A 21,216-nucleotide genomic window follows, 5' to 3' on the forward strand; every position below is an offset into this window, starting at 1 on the left:
TTGGGATTTCTCAGAGTATGGCTTTAAAGATACATTCTGTCCTAAGATTGTTTTTCTAGGTTTGGGAACAAATCTTCCCCAAATTCCTGTGAATGGAAGTAGGCGAGAATGAGATGATCAAAGAGTCGGCACAGAGGAGCTGCGATCCTGCCTAGTGTAGAGGCGGACGTTGGGGGGGTGTTTTTTAAGAAGCTTATTTCTACCCCGTTCCCGGCTAAGCTATGCTTCTGCTGACTGTACCTTAGCACATTTAGTTAATGGTGGGTGACTAGACAGGGGATGAGGGTCATACGTCCATGGGGTTCAGAGGTCTAAGACCCCACCAGGATCTTCTCTTTCGCGAAGAGTTTCCCTCAGCAATGAGTTGGAGCAGTTCTCTTTCAAAGTGTAATAAAGACATGCTGAGCAAAATTAGTTCCACATCACCTGGTTAAGGTGGATAAGTTTTCCATTCACGTTCAGAACTAGCAAAGACAGTAATTACCCCTGTGATTTTGTTTGGCTTGCCTGTTGGGAACCTGAGTCTTACAGGATATGACTACCTTCCCCCCACCTACTAGGTCCCAAGCCTAGCAGTTGAATGTGAGGGAACTTAATATATTTATACTTCCAGCTTAGATTCTTCTGTAAATTGGATCAGGTCAACCTTTCCCTGGTTCATTTCGAGCTAAATTGTGATCTAAGACAAGTTCATCTTCAGGGTTTCTTTCTCCTTCCTGTGAAAGCCATGCCATCTGCAGCTCTTCCCTCCTAAATTGCCTTAGATTTCTAGATTATGCGTGTCTTCTCGTCTTCCCTCATTAAATCAGAAGTCTCCTGTCCCATATCCTCTCCTTAGATACTGGGCCTTTCGAAGGTTCCTAGGTGATAAAATGATCTAAGTCATTGTTCTTCAAACCTCCAGGAAATCTTCCTTTTCTGTGTTTGCAGCAGTAGGAGACAGGTGCGTGACAAGCAGGTACCTTTCAGTGAATGACAGACCAGGTGACGCTGTAGGACAACCGAGTTGTGCCCCACCCCCCACTCATCCACCCATCCATGTGTTTCTGGATATGGATGTAAAATACAGTGTTGTGTCTGTTTTAAATTGAAATAAATGGAATCGTGCTAAGAATCAAATTATAGCTTTTCACTCACCACATTTTCAGATCTGTCCATGCCACTGCCCACTTGATAAGTTCTGACTGATGCACAAGCCCCCAGGAAAAGCACTTACCGGGGTTTTACTTGTTCTTGGAGTTCTTAGTGGGTGACGGACCGAGACTGCCGCCAGCACTACTGCAGGCGACACTGATAACCATCCTCACACGTGTCCCCCTCTATTCCTGGGAGAGAATTCCTCTGGAGCAGACCGAGCAGTGGGATTTGGGGCTCACAGGACATACTTAGTTTCACTAAGCACTGCCAGAGAGTCTACAGAATGATTGTATTAGTGTAACACTCCCAACAGTGAGTGGTACAGGAGGTTCCATTTTCCCCACATCCTTGCTGATATTTGTTATTTTTTTAGTGTCTAATTTTGGCCAATCCAGTAGGTACAAAGTAAATGTTGGTTTTAACTTGTGCTTCTTTTGTTTTTGCAAATAAGGTTGAACATCCCTCGTTTACTTCTCGGTCACTTAGGTTTCCTCTCACGTGAACTGCCCAATCATCCTCCTCGTCCTTTCTTCCTCATGAGTTTCCTGTCTTGTTCCTGTGCTTCTTGTTGATTTACAAGAGTTCTTCACATATCCTTGTTATCAATTCCTTTTCTTCGACATTGTAAACATCTGTTAACATTTTTCTGTTACCCTTAATTTTTATGTAGCTAGATTCAGTGAAATTTTTACCTTATGATTTGTATTTTTTGAGTCCTAATGTATAGAAAGATTAATGGAGAATAGGAAATTCAGAAATAGAATCTAAGACATACAAACATTTGGTATAATATAGCATTTAGTTTTTCAAGACAGTGGAAAAGATGAATTTTTCAATACTTTGCATTTGAGTAATTAGGTAGCCTTCTTGGGGGTCGGAAAGTAGGTCCCTATACTAATACAAATTCAAGCTGGAGCATATATTTAAGGATGAAAAGTGAGACCATAAAAATGCTCTCTGCACAATAGACTTCCCTTGGAATTCTCTATTTTGAGTTCCTGGGAGCTAGGACTAGGGAGCCCCGCCTCTGCTTCTTTTTCTCCGCTTGGCGTGCCCATCACACTTGTTTAATTAGCAGCCGCCTTAAATTTGACACATGTCGTGGGGCTTGGCCTCGCTGTCGCCTTTGTGCAAAGTCTCTGACCCCTGACAGGATGCACGGGCACACCTTCCTCTGCTCCTGTAGCCCCGTGATGTCAGCGACTGCAGTTTATGCGTCTGCCCTCCGTTAGAGTCGGTGCCATAAGGCAGATTACTTACCTAGAATCTACTCAGGGTGAAGCAGGAAAACAATAAGCATCGACGATAAACCTAATCTAGAAAGGAAGCAGGAGTCAAATTGAAGCAAGTATTGACTAATGGGATGCAACTTTGATTCTCAGCCTGTGGGGACTGGGTTCAAGTTGACTGCTTTTAGGAGAGTGGTGGCATCCAAGTGGTGTTTCAAGATTAACCCAGCAGAAGAATACAGGAGAAGTCGAGGGAAAAGTGGAAAAGCAGGACAGTTAGGTGGCTGTGGCAGTAACATGGGCATGTGTAACATGGTCCTGAACTAGAGGGACTAGAAAGGAAGTGGGACCGGCGGCACGATGCAGGAAGAATCACCAGGCTGGGCAGCTGGTTCAGTGTGAGTGCGGGAAGAGGGAGGCGTCAGCGAGGCCTCCAAAGCTGCGAGCGACGAAGCTGACAGTCCCTGTGCCTGTAGATGGGGTGCCCGTGGACGGGGTGCCTGTGGATGGTCTTTGACTGGCATAGTTCAGACTTGGGGTTTGGTGAAACTAGAGTTTTCAGGTGAATCGTGTAAAGACCTAGTTATCTGCACTGCTCAGTAGGCCTGACAGTGGCTGTTTGGAACTGAGATGGAGTAGGGTGATGGTGGAAGGAGGGCTTTACAAGGAGGGCTTTACATGTACCATCCGGGTCATTCCAGGTCTTTCTGGAATGTTCAGGGGAAGAAGGAGGAGGAGGAGAAGAGGAGCTGCCTTCCTCTGTGGGCTCCAGTGCACTCACTTCAGGGGGTTCCCTTGCCTATCGAACCACAGTCCCACCAGATCCCCTGGCACGGTCAGCTCTGATAGCTGCTGCCTCCTGACCGGCTGTGTCTGGAAGATGTACCTTTACTAAGACTGTAAATCATTTGTGACCTTCTTGTTCTCTTTGCTCAATGGATAAACTAGACTTTACCAAAAAAAGGATGTTACTAGTAAATAACGAGAAATAAACACAGGAAGTATAAGAGAATAAACAGAAAATGAGCACGCAGGGCTTAGATTTCTGCTCCAGCAATGTCAGGCTTGTTGTGACTTCTTTGCGATGCCTTTTCTGCTCTCCTGTAGAAGTCAGTTTCTTCATCAATTGAGGCTATCTTGGTCTGACCCGGTGTCACTTTTTATAAAGTACACCGTTTGCAAACCCAAAAAGTTACCCCTTGATTGGACAAGGAGACTAAATGGAAAGTAGTGATGACCTTCATAGACTCACAGCTGTGGGCGCTGCCGTCAGACCCGTCTGCTCATTGTCTCGTGCTCTGTGTCTCGTGCTCTTTATCTCATCGTATTCCCTTTGCAGGGCAGACCAGAGGAGAAGCTGCGTCCTTGCCCTTCCTCCTCAGAAAACAACTGTCTCCACAGTGGACCTCCCATGGAATTCTACATTTTCAGTTCCTGGGAGCTAAGACTCGGGAGCACCTAGTTCTTGATTCCTTAAGAGATCAAAGAAGATAGACATCTTGAGACTGTGAAGGATATTGAACCAAGGTTTTCACTGTCTCCCCTGTAACCTCTGCCTTCTGGAGAATTCTGATTAGCTTCCTCATCTTTCAAGAGAATAGTTTATAGAAGTCTTACTATTATGGGTCTCTAGTGTTCGAATAGCCTTTAAAATTACAGCAACTCAAGCAAAAGGTGTCCTCTCGAGTGGTGTGGTAAATTACTGCCATCTGACCCACTGAGGGCCTGAGAGTGCGGCTGGGACTGTGCAGAATCGTTGCTGCCCTCCAAGTCCACCAAGGAGGCGGTTCCACTGGGTTCCTTCATTGTGGAGGTGAATCGGTATTCACTTCCCTGCCTTTCCTTCTGACCGTTGCGTGGGGGGAAGACCACAGCCCTGCAGCCCCCTTCTTTCCTTGGAGCAGTGATTTTCTTAGTTCAGGAATGAACTCATGCTGAGTCAGTGGGCTGAAATCCGCCAACCAGAAAGAATCCAAGCATTAGCCTGTCCTCTCTGCATTTCCTGTCCCGCCTTTCCTGGGCCCAGCTCACAGGTCCCAGGGATGCAGCTCTGATGCCCACAGCTGCCTTTGCCTTGCTCTGTCACCTGCCACTGTCATCAGCACACTTATATGCCCACAGTCTCTGTGTGTGTGTGGGGAGGGCGGGGGTTGCGGTGAACACTAGAGTCATATTAGGCATGTAACTTCCTAGACTGAATACTGTGGGGAATTTCTCCTTGGATGTCTGAACTTCTGAGTTGCATACTGCAATGTAGACTGTTTCTATGAAGTGTGTATATTGCTTAGGCTTTCTTATTATTAAACAAATTTTAAACTTTTAATATTAATCCTTAAGTGTTTTTTCTACCATTTGGAATAACGGCAACTTACAGAAAGTGTCTATACTCAGAATCACCCGTTCCCTATCCTTGCTCTTAAATCGCCATTATGACTTGTTGATTTGCCTAAAAAATGACGAGAAATGGAGTAGGGAAGAGTTTCTTTTTTAATCTGTTCTGATGTCTTCAGGATTCCTCTGAGAACATTTCATAGTAATTTTTGAAGCCTTAAAAGACAAGGTCCCCCTAAAGGTGTTCAATACTGATTGGACTTTCTTGACAAATGGTCACATTTCTATAAAAATTAATATATAGATGAGTGCCCACGTGCATGCACACACACACGCCAAATTGGAGCGATGGCCTCAGCATTGCTTCTTAAAGGGTCTGGGAAGGCAACCTGGCGGCATTTGCAGGTCAGGAAGCACGTGAGCATCTGTTGCTTCACTTGCCAAAACATTAGGTCATATGTAATCAACAGGAGGCTTATTCTCATATTTTCTATTACTTTTCTTTGGTCTTCTAGAAGGTTTTCTTGAGTTCAAATGTCTCTTATTTAAGGGCCGAGCTGAATTTGTTGCTAAAAGAGTCAGAGGACTGCATGAAACTGAGAGGCTTTCTGGGGGACAGTTTCGATGTCTTTGTAACTGAACGTGAAAACATGAACTTCCTGATAGGATTAACTGATGGGACCTTAGGATTCTGTGTAGAAATTACAACAGCATCACGGCCTCCAAAGAGTCTTGAATTTCGGAGATGTCAACCAAACTTGCATTAGTAGTTTATTAGCTCAGGTCACTTGACCTCAACTCTGAACTGTCATGAAGCTGGAAAAGGAACCACAATTTTGTGGAAGCAGAAAAGACTAGAATTAATAAACCTCACAGGGAAAGCCTAAGTGAACATGAAAGAGCATGAAAGAATAGACCCCAAGTGCAAAGGAAGATTCCAGAACATTAGTCTATAAAACCGTCTGCACCAAAGTAATTTGTAGCACATCCATCCTTCCTAAAAATAATTCTTACATCTTGATAATAGAGAAGGATATAGAGGAGAAATGCAAAGGAGCATCACCAAACAAGTTGACTTAGGGATTCCGAAATCTCTTTGTTGTTCATCATGGTCAAGACTAGACTCTAACTCATGCCAAGCCTTTCGTTTGGGTGGCTGAGGCATTTACTCTCTGGGCTCACTAACCCTTGTCACTTGTGCTTGGTTTCTCTAGAGATAATACCACGACTTCAGAATGGGACACTGGCCCCTTCCTCGCTTCCTGTGATCAAGCCATTGGCTGACGTTTCTGTGGGGATGCCTATAAACCACCAGAAATCAGACTCTTCAGACATGGACTCTGACTTGTCACTCAGCTGCAGGCTCAGCGACCTGAGCCGAGGGGGCAGTTTGGAGAGTCGAAGCAGCAGTTCTCGCTCCAGAAGCCTCACTTTGGTGAGTGACGGCTTTCTTTAACGCTTTGATGTGCTTGGGTTGGCTGGCTTTGCCCCAATTCCCTCCTCTTTCAGGAAGATCTTATCAAATTCTTTTGGGTTAACTAGCTTGATGTTTTGGAATACTTGCTTTGTGAAGTGGCGTTTAATTTTTAATCATCTTAAATTCTGACAAACACAGCGCGTTCCCCACAGCAGTGAAGGGAAGCTCAGTGTGGCTGAGAGCTGACGGCTCAGACCCGGGAGGCTCAGGGCTGCAGTAGCCACAGACCCGGCAAGGCCTGCTGCCTGTCAGTCCCAACAATCCCAGGAGGAGAAACGCCTCACGGGAGAAACAAATTCACTTGGAAACACATTTTTCACTCCTTTACAAATATAAATGCTTTTGTATCCCCTTCTCAGAATGCAGACCTTTACACAGCATCCACAGCTTTGCGAACTTGCACAGTCTTTAGTTTTAAAGTTAAGAGAGGACCTTTTGCACTCCCTACCCCTCAGGGTATTCATCTTTCAGGACTGAGACCTTTACATTTATAGAGGGAAGGACGGAGACAGTTCACCTTGGACCTTACTGATAAAGGTCTGTTGTTCATCTCGGTCCATCTACGGACAGCATGAATTTCCTTCAGTTACTCTGAGCCCTAAAATGAACCCCAATTATGCTGATTAGAAGAAAGACATACACGGTATAGATGGCAGTTAATAGTAATGATTTTAAACATTTTCTTTTTTTTAAACCATCATGGTAGTATGTAATGAATATTATTTGATCCGTTCACCAAAAGAAATTACTCTGAAAATCAGAGAACCTACAAATTTATGATGGAGAATTTGGTACTAATTTTTTAAATTAAAAAAATATATAAAAAATATATTAAAGGACATATTAACAGCATATGTGGGAAAGCAGCACAGATTAGTGCCCCAGTAATTAGTGGAGCACAGTTAGGACGCAGTCCTGCTCTGAGACAGAAAGAAAGGTGTTTCCAAACTTGATGTGTCTACCTTGGGTACAACAGTCTAAGGGACTATCTCGTGCATGTGCTGGTGGAATAAAACTGAGGATGGTCGTCTGATGACCTTGGTATCGGAGGAAATGGGCGCAGTGCATTAGGAGTCAGGGTATTTGAGTTAGTTTCTTGCCTTTCACATTTATTTTCATGTTGAACTTGACACAAATCTCTTAACATCATCCTTTGTACCCTGGCCTCTTTTGACAGAGAACTGAAGTAATACTTGCTCTTCATCCCCTCCTGGGAGAGAATGTGATCCCAAGTACGTCCAGTGCTTTGAATTTAGGGAGGGAAAGTTGCTACTTCTTCTGTATCTCCATTCTAGGCATACAGGGACTGTCCTCACATTAACTGATTAATGCCTACTTTTCCTTATGTGGTAGCTCAAATGCGCATGCTCCCTAGGACGGGACTGACTTCTACCAAGGTGTCCTTGAGAGTGGCATTAACTGACTATTGGCATACGACCTTCCGTGTCTTTTGTGTGTGTGATTCATACATCTGCTCAAATGCTGAAACACTGTTCTAGGCGTTAAGGACGCGACAGTGGAGCCTACATTCTGGTGACAGCGATCCATTATGACAGCACAGGCTGTCTTCCCAGCCACAGATTCCTAGATGGAAGTTAGAGTACAGGAGGCTTATTAGGATTATTCCTGGGAGCCACGTCTGACAAGAAGTGAAGCAGGACTGAGCGGAGAGAGAAGCTGGGTTGTGAGGTAGACCCTACCTTAGCTGCTGCTCAGGAAGCTCTGGGGCTGGAATCGCCTTCAGTTGTCCCTGTTGGGTTGAGAGCGGAGCATTTATACCCATTTAGTGATCAGCCACTGGATGCAGGGCCCCCTGGAAGGAGGCATGACCTTGATAAGACAGTTTCTTTCAGCTCAAGAGAGTCCCCAAAGAGGACTGACAGCTGAGGGCCCCCTTCCAAAAGCACTCCCATCAAATGGGGGAACAGCTCTTTTACTCCCAAGGGGCGATCTGGTGGTGTGTCACACTGACTACCACGAAGGTTTAGGAGAAAATGAAAAGGCCTCTTAGAGGGATCAAAGCCACCAGAGTGCCTGCAAGATATCTTACCTAGAAGAAGCAAATCTGGAAAATGAGTCCTGGGCGCTTACATGACACTGCTGTGCGAAACACAACTCTTCACAGAATGTACATGTAGGCAGATGGGATCTTAAGGTCTGTCATCTCGCAGATTTGAAGAATATGCGTCCTGCTGATTGTCAAGATGTCACACACAGGAAAACATCTTCATGGATAAAAGTTCTATTAAGTTTCAGCTACAAACTCACAAAGAGAAATGGCTTATTATAAAACCTTTCATCGTGGATATATTTTGGGTAATAGATTAGAAATACCATTAGGTTCAAAGATGGGAAAGATTATAAATCTCTTATACTTATAGATACCAGGAGGTCGAGGTGGGTGAATGACAACTGCCTGCTGCCTCTTAGCTGACTGTGCTGGGAGGGTTTTGGAGCCTGGAGTGTTGGCCTGGGTAGGTTTCACAGTGGAGCTAAGTAAGGGTTGGGACGACATTTATATATTTTTTTAACCCAAAAAATATCCTTGTACATTTTTAAAGTTGCTTTCTTCTTTACTAACCAATCAGCATCCTAAAAATCTGCTCAGAATAGTAGTAAACATCAAGGGTAATGGAAACATGCTTGGGTTCAGATTTAAATTTGCCTCCCTTTGTAACCTGAGAAGAGTTATTTAATCGCCCTCTTCATTAGTTATTTTCTTCATTAGTTAGAAAAGGGGGTGGTGGGATAATAATTCTTTCTCAAGGGTTATATGTGGTAAAGATGAAATGTCTAGCATCTACTCAGTGCCTATAATACCAGGTTCTCTTTTGTGAGTTCCCTGTAGCTTCAGGTTGAGCCTAATTCCACTTCATCCTGCGTCACCTTGTTTGGATCTATCTCTCTCTCTTTGTTCTCTCTCTCTCTTATCAGCAATCTTAGGAATTTTTTCCTTTGACCACTAAAGATGAGATGATTAAAAGGAAAATGCTCCTTCCCCACCCCCAATACCTCACAAATTTCTTAATTCTGTCATTTTTACTTATGACAGAATTTAAATTAAAGAATGCCTATCCCCTACAGTTCTTTTCTATTCAGTAAAATCTTAAAGTACTACTGTGATGTGTTTGATTTTGATTCATCTATATATTCATCATTGTATAGGACAAAAGTGGAAATAGCATTACAGATTCTTTTATGAAACATAATTAGATTACAGTCTTATGATACGTGTTTGCATAATTCTGCTTCCTACCCCAGCTGACTACCTATAATGTTTCACTCTCTATGGAGGACACGTTGCAATCCTGTTCCAGTATCTTCTACTTAGACCTGTTGACTATTTTCAAGCATTTTCCTTTCTGGAAAATCATTGAGCCAACTTTAGTTGTCATCTGTTTTTATTTTACAGTTGTGTGTTTCCCTTAGAACTGGCACACTGAGAATATTTGACATTTCATTTTAAATGGCAACTGAAGTTTTCCAAACAACCATGGAACCCTTGACCTTTACAAAGCATTGTCTCAGTAGTAAGGTCCCCCTGGACCAGTGAACTATCTACACCAGTACAAAATTTGTAAACTTTAAAAAAAAAATTTTTACCCTCATACTCTACTTTTTGGGAGTCTATATTTGGAGAGGAGCTGTATGTTTTTATTCTAAATCATCAGGTCTTTTTATAACTGTCTCTTTAGAATGAGAATCAACCATAGTAGTTTCTCCACTTGGCTGTCCTTTAATCCCTGACCTCATAAAAGATTAGTCAGTAACAGTGTTTTCAGGCCTCCAAATTGTATGGTATTACATGCACCTCTTGGAGGGCTCTTTAAGTAAAAGATAACCGAGTTCTGATTTATAGCAGTATTTCTTTTAAGCAAAGGTTATTTTTAAAAGAAGATCTCGTGCCTGATGTTACACGAGAGTATCATAAAGTTGAAGATCTGTTCTTTATGAACTTCTGAGCCAGTGCAAGTTAAAAATTAAAATAGCTGCTTAAATAGGATTGTCATGGTATCCATGCGGGGAAGTGTGTGACGTCTTTATCACTCAAGAAGCTAGTTGTGTTTGTATGTATATTTTGTCTTTCTTGTAAGGAATTCTTCCTCTGAACATTTGCTAATGAAAGGTCTAGATAGGATGAGAACAAATCAGTCAAATCCTGAATTACTTCACTGAGGGAGTATCTTTTGAATGTGTTTTTTCCTTTGAAACCTGAGAAGCTTTCATACAATACAAGGCAGCCTATCTTTATGAAGTTGGTAGTGTGGTTCTGGAACCTGCTACCTTGGGAGGTGATGCGATTAAAATAAAAGGTTCAAGAAGGATTGAGAAACCTTCATAAATGATAGCTCTTTAAGGCGACAAGGAAGCTATGTTCTTCACCTCTAAGGACAGTATCTCCAACACTCAGGTGGCTCAGAAAACACCCTGGGACTCACTGCAAGGACAGAATGCTGCCTCCTGCCAGTGTTCTTAGGTTCGCATTCTAAGTGGTCCTAGGTCTGTTCCAGAATAAAGGCATTCTGGAGCTTTCTCTAGAAAAGAATATGATTTGGCTAGTTGAAAAGGGGCGAGGGAGGGAGGCTCTTATTGCCCACAGTTCTTTAGGAATTTAGTAATATAGACCAGTATGCTTCTTTAAAGGTGGATTGCAACATCCCAAATCCCCCAGCAGGCTTCCTATTCATTTTTATCTCTAACTTGAGCAAAAACAATGATCCAAATTCATTACTGAGTTTTGGGGGATTTACTATTCAGTGAACTGTCTCGAAACCCTCCTTCTCCCTCAGCTGACAAGTGTTGTTGCCCGGAAGTCACACAGTGCATCGGTGATGAGACAGCAGTGGTCCGCTCCTGATTCCTGATTCCTCCCTCCTCCTCCAAAACCTTTGATGCTTTTGGCCTCAGCCACCGTCCTGGAATAAGGAGGGACAGCCCGCAGTGGGGAATGCGGCCCCGGGGCCAGCTTGCACTGGCATCTGAGTAGTACACTAGAAATCTGACACACGGTTGCTAGATGATTCAAGGAAAGGAAACAGGACAGAGGCGTGGAAAGGAGAAGCAGACTGGTCAGTAGTAACCCCATCTTCCTTTCAGTTCTGCCTCTTTACCCCGACTGAACCAAAAACTTGCTGGTCACAACAGCCATTTTAAGACAAAGCTTAAATAGCTTTTATAAAAATTCAATAAACATTTATTAAATGCTTACTACGTACAAAGAACTGATCAATGCTCAAATAAAATCCAGTTTTAATCTTTCTAGGAACTCACAATTTAGTAGCAAGATAGCCCTGTGAGGCTCTAGGCTGGTGAGGGGTCTGGGTACACGTCCGATGCCACACGCGCAGGGCAGCTCTACCTCAATCCAGATCTGTCTGTACTGTTGCCAGTTAAAGTTCAAGGCAGCCATGGAGCCAGGCTGTAATCCTTCGAAGCCATTATTCTTAGATCTGTAATCAAAACCGTACACATCTCATCCCTCGCTGGTTTGTTTGTATCTCTTTCCGGCCAGAAGTACAGGTTTAAGTTGGCCATCATGAAAAATTACAACAGTGACTAGTTAGAAATAACCATAATTAAACCCTAAACTGAACTGGGGGAAACACCACAGGCACTCAGTCTTTCTTAGGAGATTGCCAGAGCACACACAGCATTTAGAGCTACCTACGCGAGGGACTCCAAAGAGGCCGGCTTGGGTTTTCTTCTCTCCCCGCTATTCTGTTTCAGCTGCAGGGGGTTCTCTCATCAACTGATTATTTCATCAGTGAAGCCTTGCTCAAGTGTCAGGGAGTCACTCTGGTGTCTGGAAAAAGAAAATGTGAACATCGAGTCACACTCTGCCAAAGCAAACACCCGAGGCTGCCCGCCTAGGAGAAGGCTGGTGAGGAGATCTGGGTTCATCTCAAGAAATATTTTCAGCCATCATAATCTTTTTTACGATTTTTTTTTTTTCTTTTTTTGGTCTAGAATAGAGATGAGTTCTACCGGTTCTTTTTTTTCCTCCCTCACAAGGAACTGCCACAGTTGTCTTTAGTCTGTAGTTAAACCAAATTTCTTTGTTGAGGAGAAAAACAAAACAAAAGAAGCCTAAGAACTTAATTAATTTAGTAGTTTTTTAGGTAGGGGTTAGTTGAGTATGAGTAGTTTAAGGCACCTCAACTTTTTTGTTAAACCAAACAAAGATTTTTTTCCTACTATTTTCTCCAAAATGAAGACTCTTGTCCCAAATCTGTACTCCTACAGGTATATCCAAGATTGGTGACTTTTATAAGTGTTAGTAGCATTCACTGTAAAATTTGTCATCCACCTGACCTGGCTGTTGCTCCCAGAGCTCCAATGGGACTCGAGGGACATTCTCCCGTCATCTGTGCAGGGCTGACAGGCATATCAGCGAGACAGGCACAGTGCACATTACAATCCTGTCAGTGGGGTTAGCATTTTGAAGTTTCTGGTTTGAACATGGTAGAAAATATTTTTTCACAATGTCTGTCCTCTTTCCCTTGCAGCCATTACCTGAAGTCATCTGGGCGGCAGAATGGGCAAAGTGTGGCTTTCTAGACGGTTCCTTTAGCATCTGGAGATTTGTAGCCTTAACGAGCTTTGTTGTACTCCACAGCCCAAATTGGTGCATTAAAAACACCATCTATAGAACGGGGATTTAAAAAATGTTTCTGCTGTCAGCCTGCTACCTTCCAAATAATAGGGACAAACTTGGGTTGTCTTCAGCTTATCCCTTCCCAAGGAAGCTGCTGTTTCTGTTTCTCCTCATTTCCTACATTCTTAGTTCTTTGGGAACTAAGTTAGCCATGCCCACTTCTGGCAGCACCACCAGTCAAGCGGGGCCACCACTGCCAGGGCTCCAGCTTTCTGATGTTCTCCACATGGGCCTCTAAGCCAGTACCTGGCTTTTTTTTTTTTTTTAATACATCACAGCTTTGTTGAGATATAATACACATACCGGACAGTTTACCCATTTAAAATATGCCATTCAATGGTCTTTAGCAATTCAGAGTTGTGCAACCATCATCACAATCAAATTTAGAACATTTCCATCCCCCCAGAAGAAACCCCGTGCCCGTTAGCAGTCGTTCTCCGTTTGCCTCCAGCTCTCTGGCTCTGTTTGCCCATCCTCAGCCTTTCTTTTCATGCTCTCCCTCTTCCCCCGAAGCTGTGTCTTCCACTTTCACACCCCGAGAGGCAAGGCAGCGTCTCCTGGGAACGGGAGTAGACAGGAGCTCTCTTGGAAAAAGGCCACGTGCCCCTTTTCTGGCCTTGAGTAGCCTGCTCCCCTGCCCTTGGCACCAGGCTGTTTCTGTGGCTACCTTCTTACCTCTCCCAGGTGCACGCAGAGTCCAGGTTCATTTGGAGGGCAGCTTCGTGTTTGGGGAATTAGGCAACAGACTGAGCCCACAGCATTTTTGGCACTGCCCTTTAGGTCAGGGCTCAAGGCCAGGCTGATCACAAAGAAGGCACTTAGGGATTTATTCCAGTCCCCCAGCGCAATTTCCAGCCTCTAACCCTAGAGAGGGAGACCTTGGATAGGCTGAGGATGCAGGAATCTGCCTTCCAGGACCTGGGACGCCGATCCCTGGCAGCCTGGTTCAAGTGGGTTTGTGTCCCATAATGCGCAAGATCACTGAGGTAAAAGCGCGGACTTGAGGAACTCCGGGATAAGGTATACGAGACCTGAGCAGGTGTCCAAGACTGGGTCCTGGGTTAAGATCTGATTGGAAAGGGAAATAAGGAGAATAAAACAAAAAGCAAGCATAGAACGAGTTCTAGTCTTGGCTCCTCTACGAAATAGTTGTATGATCCTTGGAAAGTCATTTCATCGCCTCCGAACCCAGTTTTCACATCTTCAAATAAAGGAGTTATGAATCTGTTTCTTGCATCTCTCAGCCTGAAAGTCCTATACTTTGTCACAGAACATAAAACAATTGTGTAGGAACTTCCCTTTCTAAGCTTATTTTCCAAACGAAATCTTATGTTGGGACTTCTTACTGTGACATCAAATTAGACGCATGGGGTTTATATACCCCATTCTTATTTTTGTCCCTCCCTAAATGTGGGGAGTTGGCGTGGGTCTTAAGCTGCAGGTCCATTACAGGCCAGTTCCCTATTTACTTCTACTGTCTGTACAACCAAAGGGAAATTACACCTAATCAAAGATTATCTAAAAAACTCGTGAGTAACCCTATTGAAACCCTGAATTGAGAAGGTCAAAGTAGAAGTGAAGGGTAGAGAGCATTAATTTATTTCCCTAGACTTTTTATGAGACAAATAGTTGTGGTTACAGATTTTTTTTTTTCTTTTTTGGTTATGGTTGTTACTATTATCACGTCATCCTAACAACATCCATCATGGTTGTAATTACTAACGAGAGAGCTCTGTGTTATGCTAAGAGGCCTAATGATTTTAGACTTTCACGGTTTGTTGTTGTTGACTCACTGAGCTAAACTACTCTGCGTGGCTAGAAGGAAACGTGAAATGTCTTGGGGTGGATGTGGGAGAGCAGCAGAGTTAGAAACAATGTGTGCTGGAGGATGGGGAACAGGATAATCGAGCAAGCAGCAGGTATGCAGAAAAAAGGTGACGCAGGAATGCGCTGCGTCATGTACTGTGACCCTACAGGATCCCAGCAATCTGCAAAGAAGTCTAGAAAAATCACAAAATGGGTAGTGCCACTGATTTCTTATGGAAGTTTCGTGCTCTGGTTGCCAGAGGGCAAGAACACACGGATGCGGTGGGGAGGCAGCTGGCGCTGGTTTACAGTGACTGCCTGCGGGAGGCAAGAGGCCCCTAAACTCTGTGGATAGCTCACAGGTACATCAGACATGAACTTTCCTTTAAGTGTTAAGTCCAGCAGAGGTGAAAGCATGGATGATGAACAACTATGGTAGGAAACAGAATTTTATATAAAGCAGTTGATTTAACTTTTTAAATCTCTCTCAAATCCATCTCCTCCTCTCTGTTCCCATTACCACTGTCTAGTTTAGGTGACCGTTAGCTCTTGTCTAAATTGTTTCCCGTGTTCAGTATTTTCCACACTAGCCAATGTGATCTCTCCAAAATACATATCTAACTATCCCTTGCCCCTTTTTGTTTAACTCTCACGCACTTCTTTCAGATTATTGACATGAATCATTTCTTCTCCAGAGTTTTTCTAGCTCAGACCAGCTTCCATAAAGATTTAAATTAATACCCATGCTGTGTGTGTACATAATACCCAGAGTCACCTTGTCACAGCCTTTCCACACTGTAGAGGAATGGCCTGTTTTCTTACCTGTAGCCTTCATTTGATGGTCAACTAGACAGCAAGAACATTATTTACACAGTTGTATGTACTTTGCACGATGCTTAGTAGATGCGCAAATATTTGAATGTATGATTCAGTAGATGCTATGGGAGTAGGCTGGAGGTGTGGTGACATTTAAATTGGACCACGAAGGACAGGTAAGACGTGGCTGTGCAGAGACAGGCAGTGCTGGAACAGGTGTAGGAAATAGCAAGTGATTTGATTTGATTATAGAGCAAGAGTTGGCAAACTACAGCCTGTGGACCAAATCTGCCTTCCCACCTGTTTTTGTAAATAAAGTTTTACTGTAACAAAGCTAGGCTCATTCATTAACATATTACCTATAACTTTCCCACTACGTTGACAGAGTTGAGTCATTGCTATCATAAAGCTTGCAAAGCCCAAAATATTTACTACCTGGCCCTTTACAGAAAAAGTTTACCACTGCTGCAGTAGAGTATAAAGGGAGAGTATTAGAAGGTGAAATTTGAAAGGTAGGTAGGGCCAGATTTTGGAAATCTCAGAATAAAGTATAAATTCCTTAGTCATACGTTCTATAGACGTGGAGGACTGCTAAGATTACAATACTGTGCTTTTCTCGTGGGGAAGGTTAATCTAGTCCTCTTTTTCTCGGGGCAGTACTCAATAAATAAGGAATATTTTGTGCCCATTTTCCCTTATAGAATCTTGCCATTCTTCTAATGTCTGCTTATACTGACCCTGTTATTAGAGGGAATATTGAAGTTCTCAGGGACTATAAAACTGCCAAATACGTAAATTGATAAAAATTACAGATATAGTTAATATGACACTTCCATTTCAGCTGGAAAAAAGTATTCTTAATATCAGTCTGTTCCTTCCTCTCCTCCCACCAAACCTCAGAAAAGGTGGAGCAAGAAGATGTGCTATGAACCAAACTCTTACAGCAGATTGTTTCAAAAGTTGACTTGTTAAAAAGAAAAGGTATACAAAGCCTGATCACAATGGAAGGAAAAGTACAGGCCAATCTGTCTTATAGATGCAGAAGTTTTAAACAAAATATTAGCAAATCAAATTCAGTGATTTATAACAAAGATAAAGCATCACAACCAAGGTGGATTTATTCCAGAATGCAAGGTTGATTTAGTTTTTGAAAATCAGTCATTGTAATTCAGTTCATTAAAAGAATAAAGGATAAAAAGTATATGATCATGTCACCTCAGGTGAGGAACTACTGACATTTTGAGCCAGATTATTCTTTATGTGGGGTGTTGTCCTGTGCACACTGTAGCATGCACTGTCCACTCCTGGCCTCGGTCCCCAAGGTGCCAGTAACACCCACCCACATGTGACAACCAAAAATGTCTGCAGACATTACCAAATGCCACATGGAGGGAAAATCACCCCCAACTGAGAACCACTGCAATAAATGAAGAAAAAGCTTATTTGACAGAATTCAAAATCCATTCATTATTTAAAGAACAAACACTAAGCAAACTAGGAATAGAAGACTTTTTCTTAATCCGATAAAGATCATTTTTTAATAAACCAAAGCAAACATTATACTTAATAGTGAAATACTGAAAGCTTTCGCCCTGATGTTGGGAACAAGATGCGATGCCACTTCTATTCAGCTGACTGGGGAACCCAGCCAGTGCAGTGAGGCAGACGGAAAAATGAATAAATGCATAAGGAATGGAAAGGAAGAAGTAAAATTCTGTCATTTGTAGACACCATTGTATATGGAGAAGATTGAAAAGAATCTACAGATAAACTGTTATAATTACACAGCAAATTTGTTAAATTTACTTATTACAAGGTCAGTATACTTTACATTTCTATATACCAGAAAAAAATAGAAAAATTTTAAAGTGATACTATTTATAATAGCATCAAAAATCATCAAATACCTAAGAGGACAAATAACGAAATTGTAAAATCTCACACTGGAAATGACAAAATATTACTAAGAGAAATAAAGAACCAACAGAGCATGTCAAACTTTAGTGCGTCAGTATTACCAGAGGGTATGTTAAAACACCGTGTGAAGGTCCAGCCCCTTAGTTTCTGATTCAGTAAATCTGAGACACAGCCCAAGAGTTGGTATTTCTAACAAGTTCCCAGGTGCTGCTGATGGTTGAAGGACCACACTTTGAGAGCCACTAATCCCAATAAATGAAGGCATATACCTTATTTGTGGATTCAAAAAATATTGTAAAACATCGTTTCTCTTCAATTTGAGGAACTTCTGTACGGTCCCAAAGTCCCAGCAGGGAGGGGAGTGTGTGTGTGTGTGTGTGTGTATTTATGTGTATGAGGTGTGACAGTTAAGTTCACGAACTTGTTGCAACAATGTTGCTAACCTTTTTTGACATCAGAGGGATTATTAATTATGAATTTGTACCAACTGGACAAACAGTTAACCAAGTTGACTATTTGGAAGTGCTGAAAAGGCTGAGTGAAAAAGTTAGACGACCTGAACTTTTGGCCAACAATTCATGTCTCTTGCATCGTGATTAGTGCACCAGCTCACACAGCACTGTCTGTGAGAGAGTGTTTAGCCAGTAAACAAATAACTGTATTGGAACACCCTCTCTACTCACTTGATCTGGCCCCCAATGACTTCTTTCTTTACCCGAAGATAAAGGAAATCTTGAAAGGAAGACATTTTGATGACATTCAGGACATCAAAGGTAATACAACTTACAGCTCTGATGGCCATTCCAGAAAAGAGTTCCAAAATTGCTTTGAAGGGTGGACTAGGCGCTGGCATCGGTGCATAGCTTCCCAAGGGGAGTACTTCAAAGGTGACCATAGTGATATTCAACAATGAGGTATGTAGTATTTTTTCTAGTATGAGTTCATGAACTTAATTGTCGGACCTCATATGGAAACTGACAAGCTAATACTGAAATTTACATAGAAATTAAAAGGGCCAAAAAAAGCTAGCACGAATTCAAAGATCAGCAAAACTGGAGGGCCTTAAACTACCAGACATTGAGGCTTACTATAAAGTTATAATAATTGAAACAGTGTTTTATGGGTGTATGAATAGAAAAGTAGACAAATGAACAGAAAAGGGAATCCAGAAACAGACCAACACAGGTACTGTCACCTGATTTACAACCAAGAAGACCTGTAGTGGAGAAATGATGGTCTTTCACAGAGTGATGCTGGGACAGTTGGGTACCCATTTAGAAAACAATGAACCTTGACTTCACGCCATATACAAAAGTTCATTCCACATGGATTGTAGCATTAAATATGGAAGGTTACATACAAAAATGCTTCTAGAATAAAATTGGTGCATATCTTCATGACCATGCAATGGTTCCTTAAATAGGACACCAGTAAGTTCTAACCATGAAAGAAAAGATTGATACATTGTAGTACATTAAAATTAGGACTAGTCATCAAAAGACGCCCATTGACAGAGAAGAAAGGCAAGCCAGTGAGTAGAAGATATTTGCAATAAATATATCCAACAGAAGATTTGTATCTAGGATATATAACTCTACAAATTAGTTTTTGAAGCCAACTTGATAGAAAAATAGGCAAAAGACTTGAACAGGTACTTCATCACAGGATCTCCAAATGGCCAGTTAAATATTATGGGGAAAAACTACTCAACACAGTCTTCTTGGGAATGGACTGGAAATCAGAACAAAACACTGGCACACACGTGTCATAAGGCTGCAGAGCAGGGTGTGCTGGTGGGAGTGTAAATCAGTACAGCCACTCAGAACAGTTTGGCTGTATTTCCCAAAGCAGGCACGCATCTTATGACCCAGCGATTATATATACGTTTATATCCAATGGATACGTGTTGCTTATCCTCCCGAGCAGTCTTCTGTGCTGTCTGCTGACCTACCGTGCTGTAGGGCCTTCTGAGTCATCATTCCTTCAGCTAATATGTCCAGGCTAGTTTGTGGAATGTGCATGTATTCTTGTGTTCATCAGTCCCAAAACAAATGTATACTATGCCTTAAACAAAAGAAAAGTCCCTCAAATTGTGGAGACTGCAGGCTTTAGATGCTCTGGGCAGGCATTTGAGCACGTATAGATCCCACTGTGAAAAGCTCACTCTACACCACACAGAGCAGCTTTGTCCCCGTTGCTTCCACCATATTGTTTTTTTATCGAAGTTGATGAGCACAGTATAGAGTCAGATAGTTTTATAAGGTTTACGAAAAGCATCCGTCTCCCATGTATCCCTCTCCCATTTCCCACTCACCAGAGGCAACGACTTTTACTTCATACCTGTTTCTTTGTTATTTGCCTTTATTTTCCCCGCTATTGAATTAGACTATATATATATATATATAAAATGTGTGTGTATATGTGTGTATATATATATATTCAGAATTTTTTGTATGTGTACATATTAAGTATGCATACATTTAAATCAAACCAACTCTATTTTCCTATCTGCATTTCTTTCACTTAATATTGTATTCCTTGAATTTGTAAAGCCAGTTAATAAACATAATGACTATCACACAGTCAGTAGTTATTGAGGGAAGACTATATATAAAACAATTATAATAACTATATAGGTAAAAAGCAAAATACATAATAACTTGTACATGTTATCTACGTAAAATATGTATGCATGTGGACAAGAACTTGAAGGAAACAATGAAACATGAAAATTGCTTTTGGGGGGAAGAAAACCATTGTATTCTTTTGAAAACACCATTTAAAATGGCTGTATAATATTCCATCTGAATGTGCCATGATTTGTTTAACTCTAATACCCTATTATTGGATACTTTGGGTTGTTTCTTGTTTTGCTTGTTTTCTTGCTGCTTTAAATAGTAATATAATTAATATATCTCTGTGTGTAGGTGTATATGTGTGTGATTGCCATAGTTAAATTGACTCACAGGTACATGCTTTCTCTCATAGCTTTAGTTTTTCTGTTATTAATAATTGTTTTGATTTTATTTGCTTGCTTCGTGTTCTGTGTAGCCCTCTGGCCTGTTGTGAACTAGATTTATTGTTCACTGCACAGCTGACACCCTGGAGACGTCACCATTGCCCTGGGATTCCCCCTCATTCTCCATTTCCTGGCTCCTGTGTCTTTTTTTGGTTCCCTTCCTTGTCTGGGGAACAAACCCCCACTCCACTGCGTGGCTTCCTGAGAAAGATAGATGTGAAGGTCTGCTGTTTAGACCTAGCATGTTTTAAAAACACCTTTATTCTAACCTAACCTACATTTGGTTAGGTATAGAATTCTAGTTCTGAATGCATTCAGAATTTTGAAGGGATCACAACACCATCTTTGGCTTCCAGTATTGCTGCTGAGAAGCCTGTTGGTGTTCCGATTCCTGATCTTTTGTTTTGTGGCCTCTTGCTTCACTCTGAGAAGCTTTCAGGATCATTCCTTGGTCTTCAGTGTCCTGAAATGTCACAATGACATGCCTTGGCATGAGTCTGTTACTCTCGTTGATTAGGTTATTCTGATGGCCCCTTTCGATCCTTCCATTTTAGGGACATTTTCTTGTATTATTTTACTTATTCATTTTGATAATTTCTTTCCCTTTATCTTTTCTTTTTCTGGAAGTCTCATTATTCAGATGTTGGTCCTCCCACAGTTATCCTCTAGTTTTCTTATCTTTTCTATTAAAATCATTTCTTTTTACTTTGTGTCTCTACTTTATCTTTTAGGCTTTTATTTACTTTTTCATTTCTGCTGTCCTAGTTTTAATTTCTAAGAGCTCTTTTTTGTCTTCTATTTTTTTAATAGCATCATATTCTTGTTTACG

At 41.9% G+C, this 21,216-nt stretch overlaps 1 protein-coding gene across 1 annotated transcript in view; it reads left to right on the plus strand.

Annotated features, from left to right (window-relative positions):
* Positions 1-21,216, plus strand: part of PROSER2 (proline and serine rich 2) — a 40,841-nt gene that overhangs the window by 12,021 nt on the left and 7,604 nt on the right. The window contains exon 2 of the mRNA XM_033100802.1: positions 5,912-6,132. Within this exon, the coding sequence (XP_032956693.1) occupies positions 5,995-6,132 (138 nt within the window). The 5' untranslated portion in view covers positions 5,912-5,994. The remainder of the gene's footprint in view (positions 1-5,911; positions 6,133-21,216) is intronic.

Source organism: Rhinolophus ferrumequinum (genome assembly GCF_004115265.2).
Source record: "Rhinolophus ferrumequinum isolate MPI-CBG mRhiFer1 chromosome 5 unlocalized genomic scaffold, mRhiFer1_v1.p scaffold_110_arrow_ctg1, whole genome shotgun sequence".
Lineage (NCBI taxonomy): Eukaryota > Metazoa > Chordata > Mammalia > Chiroptera > Rhinolophidae > Rhinolophus > Rhinolophus ferrumequinum.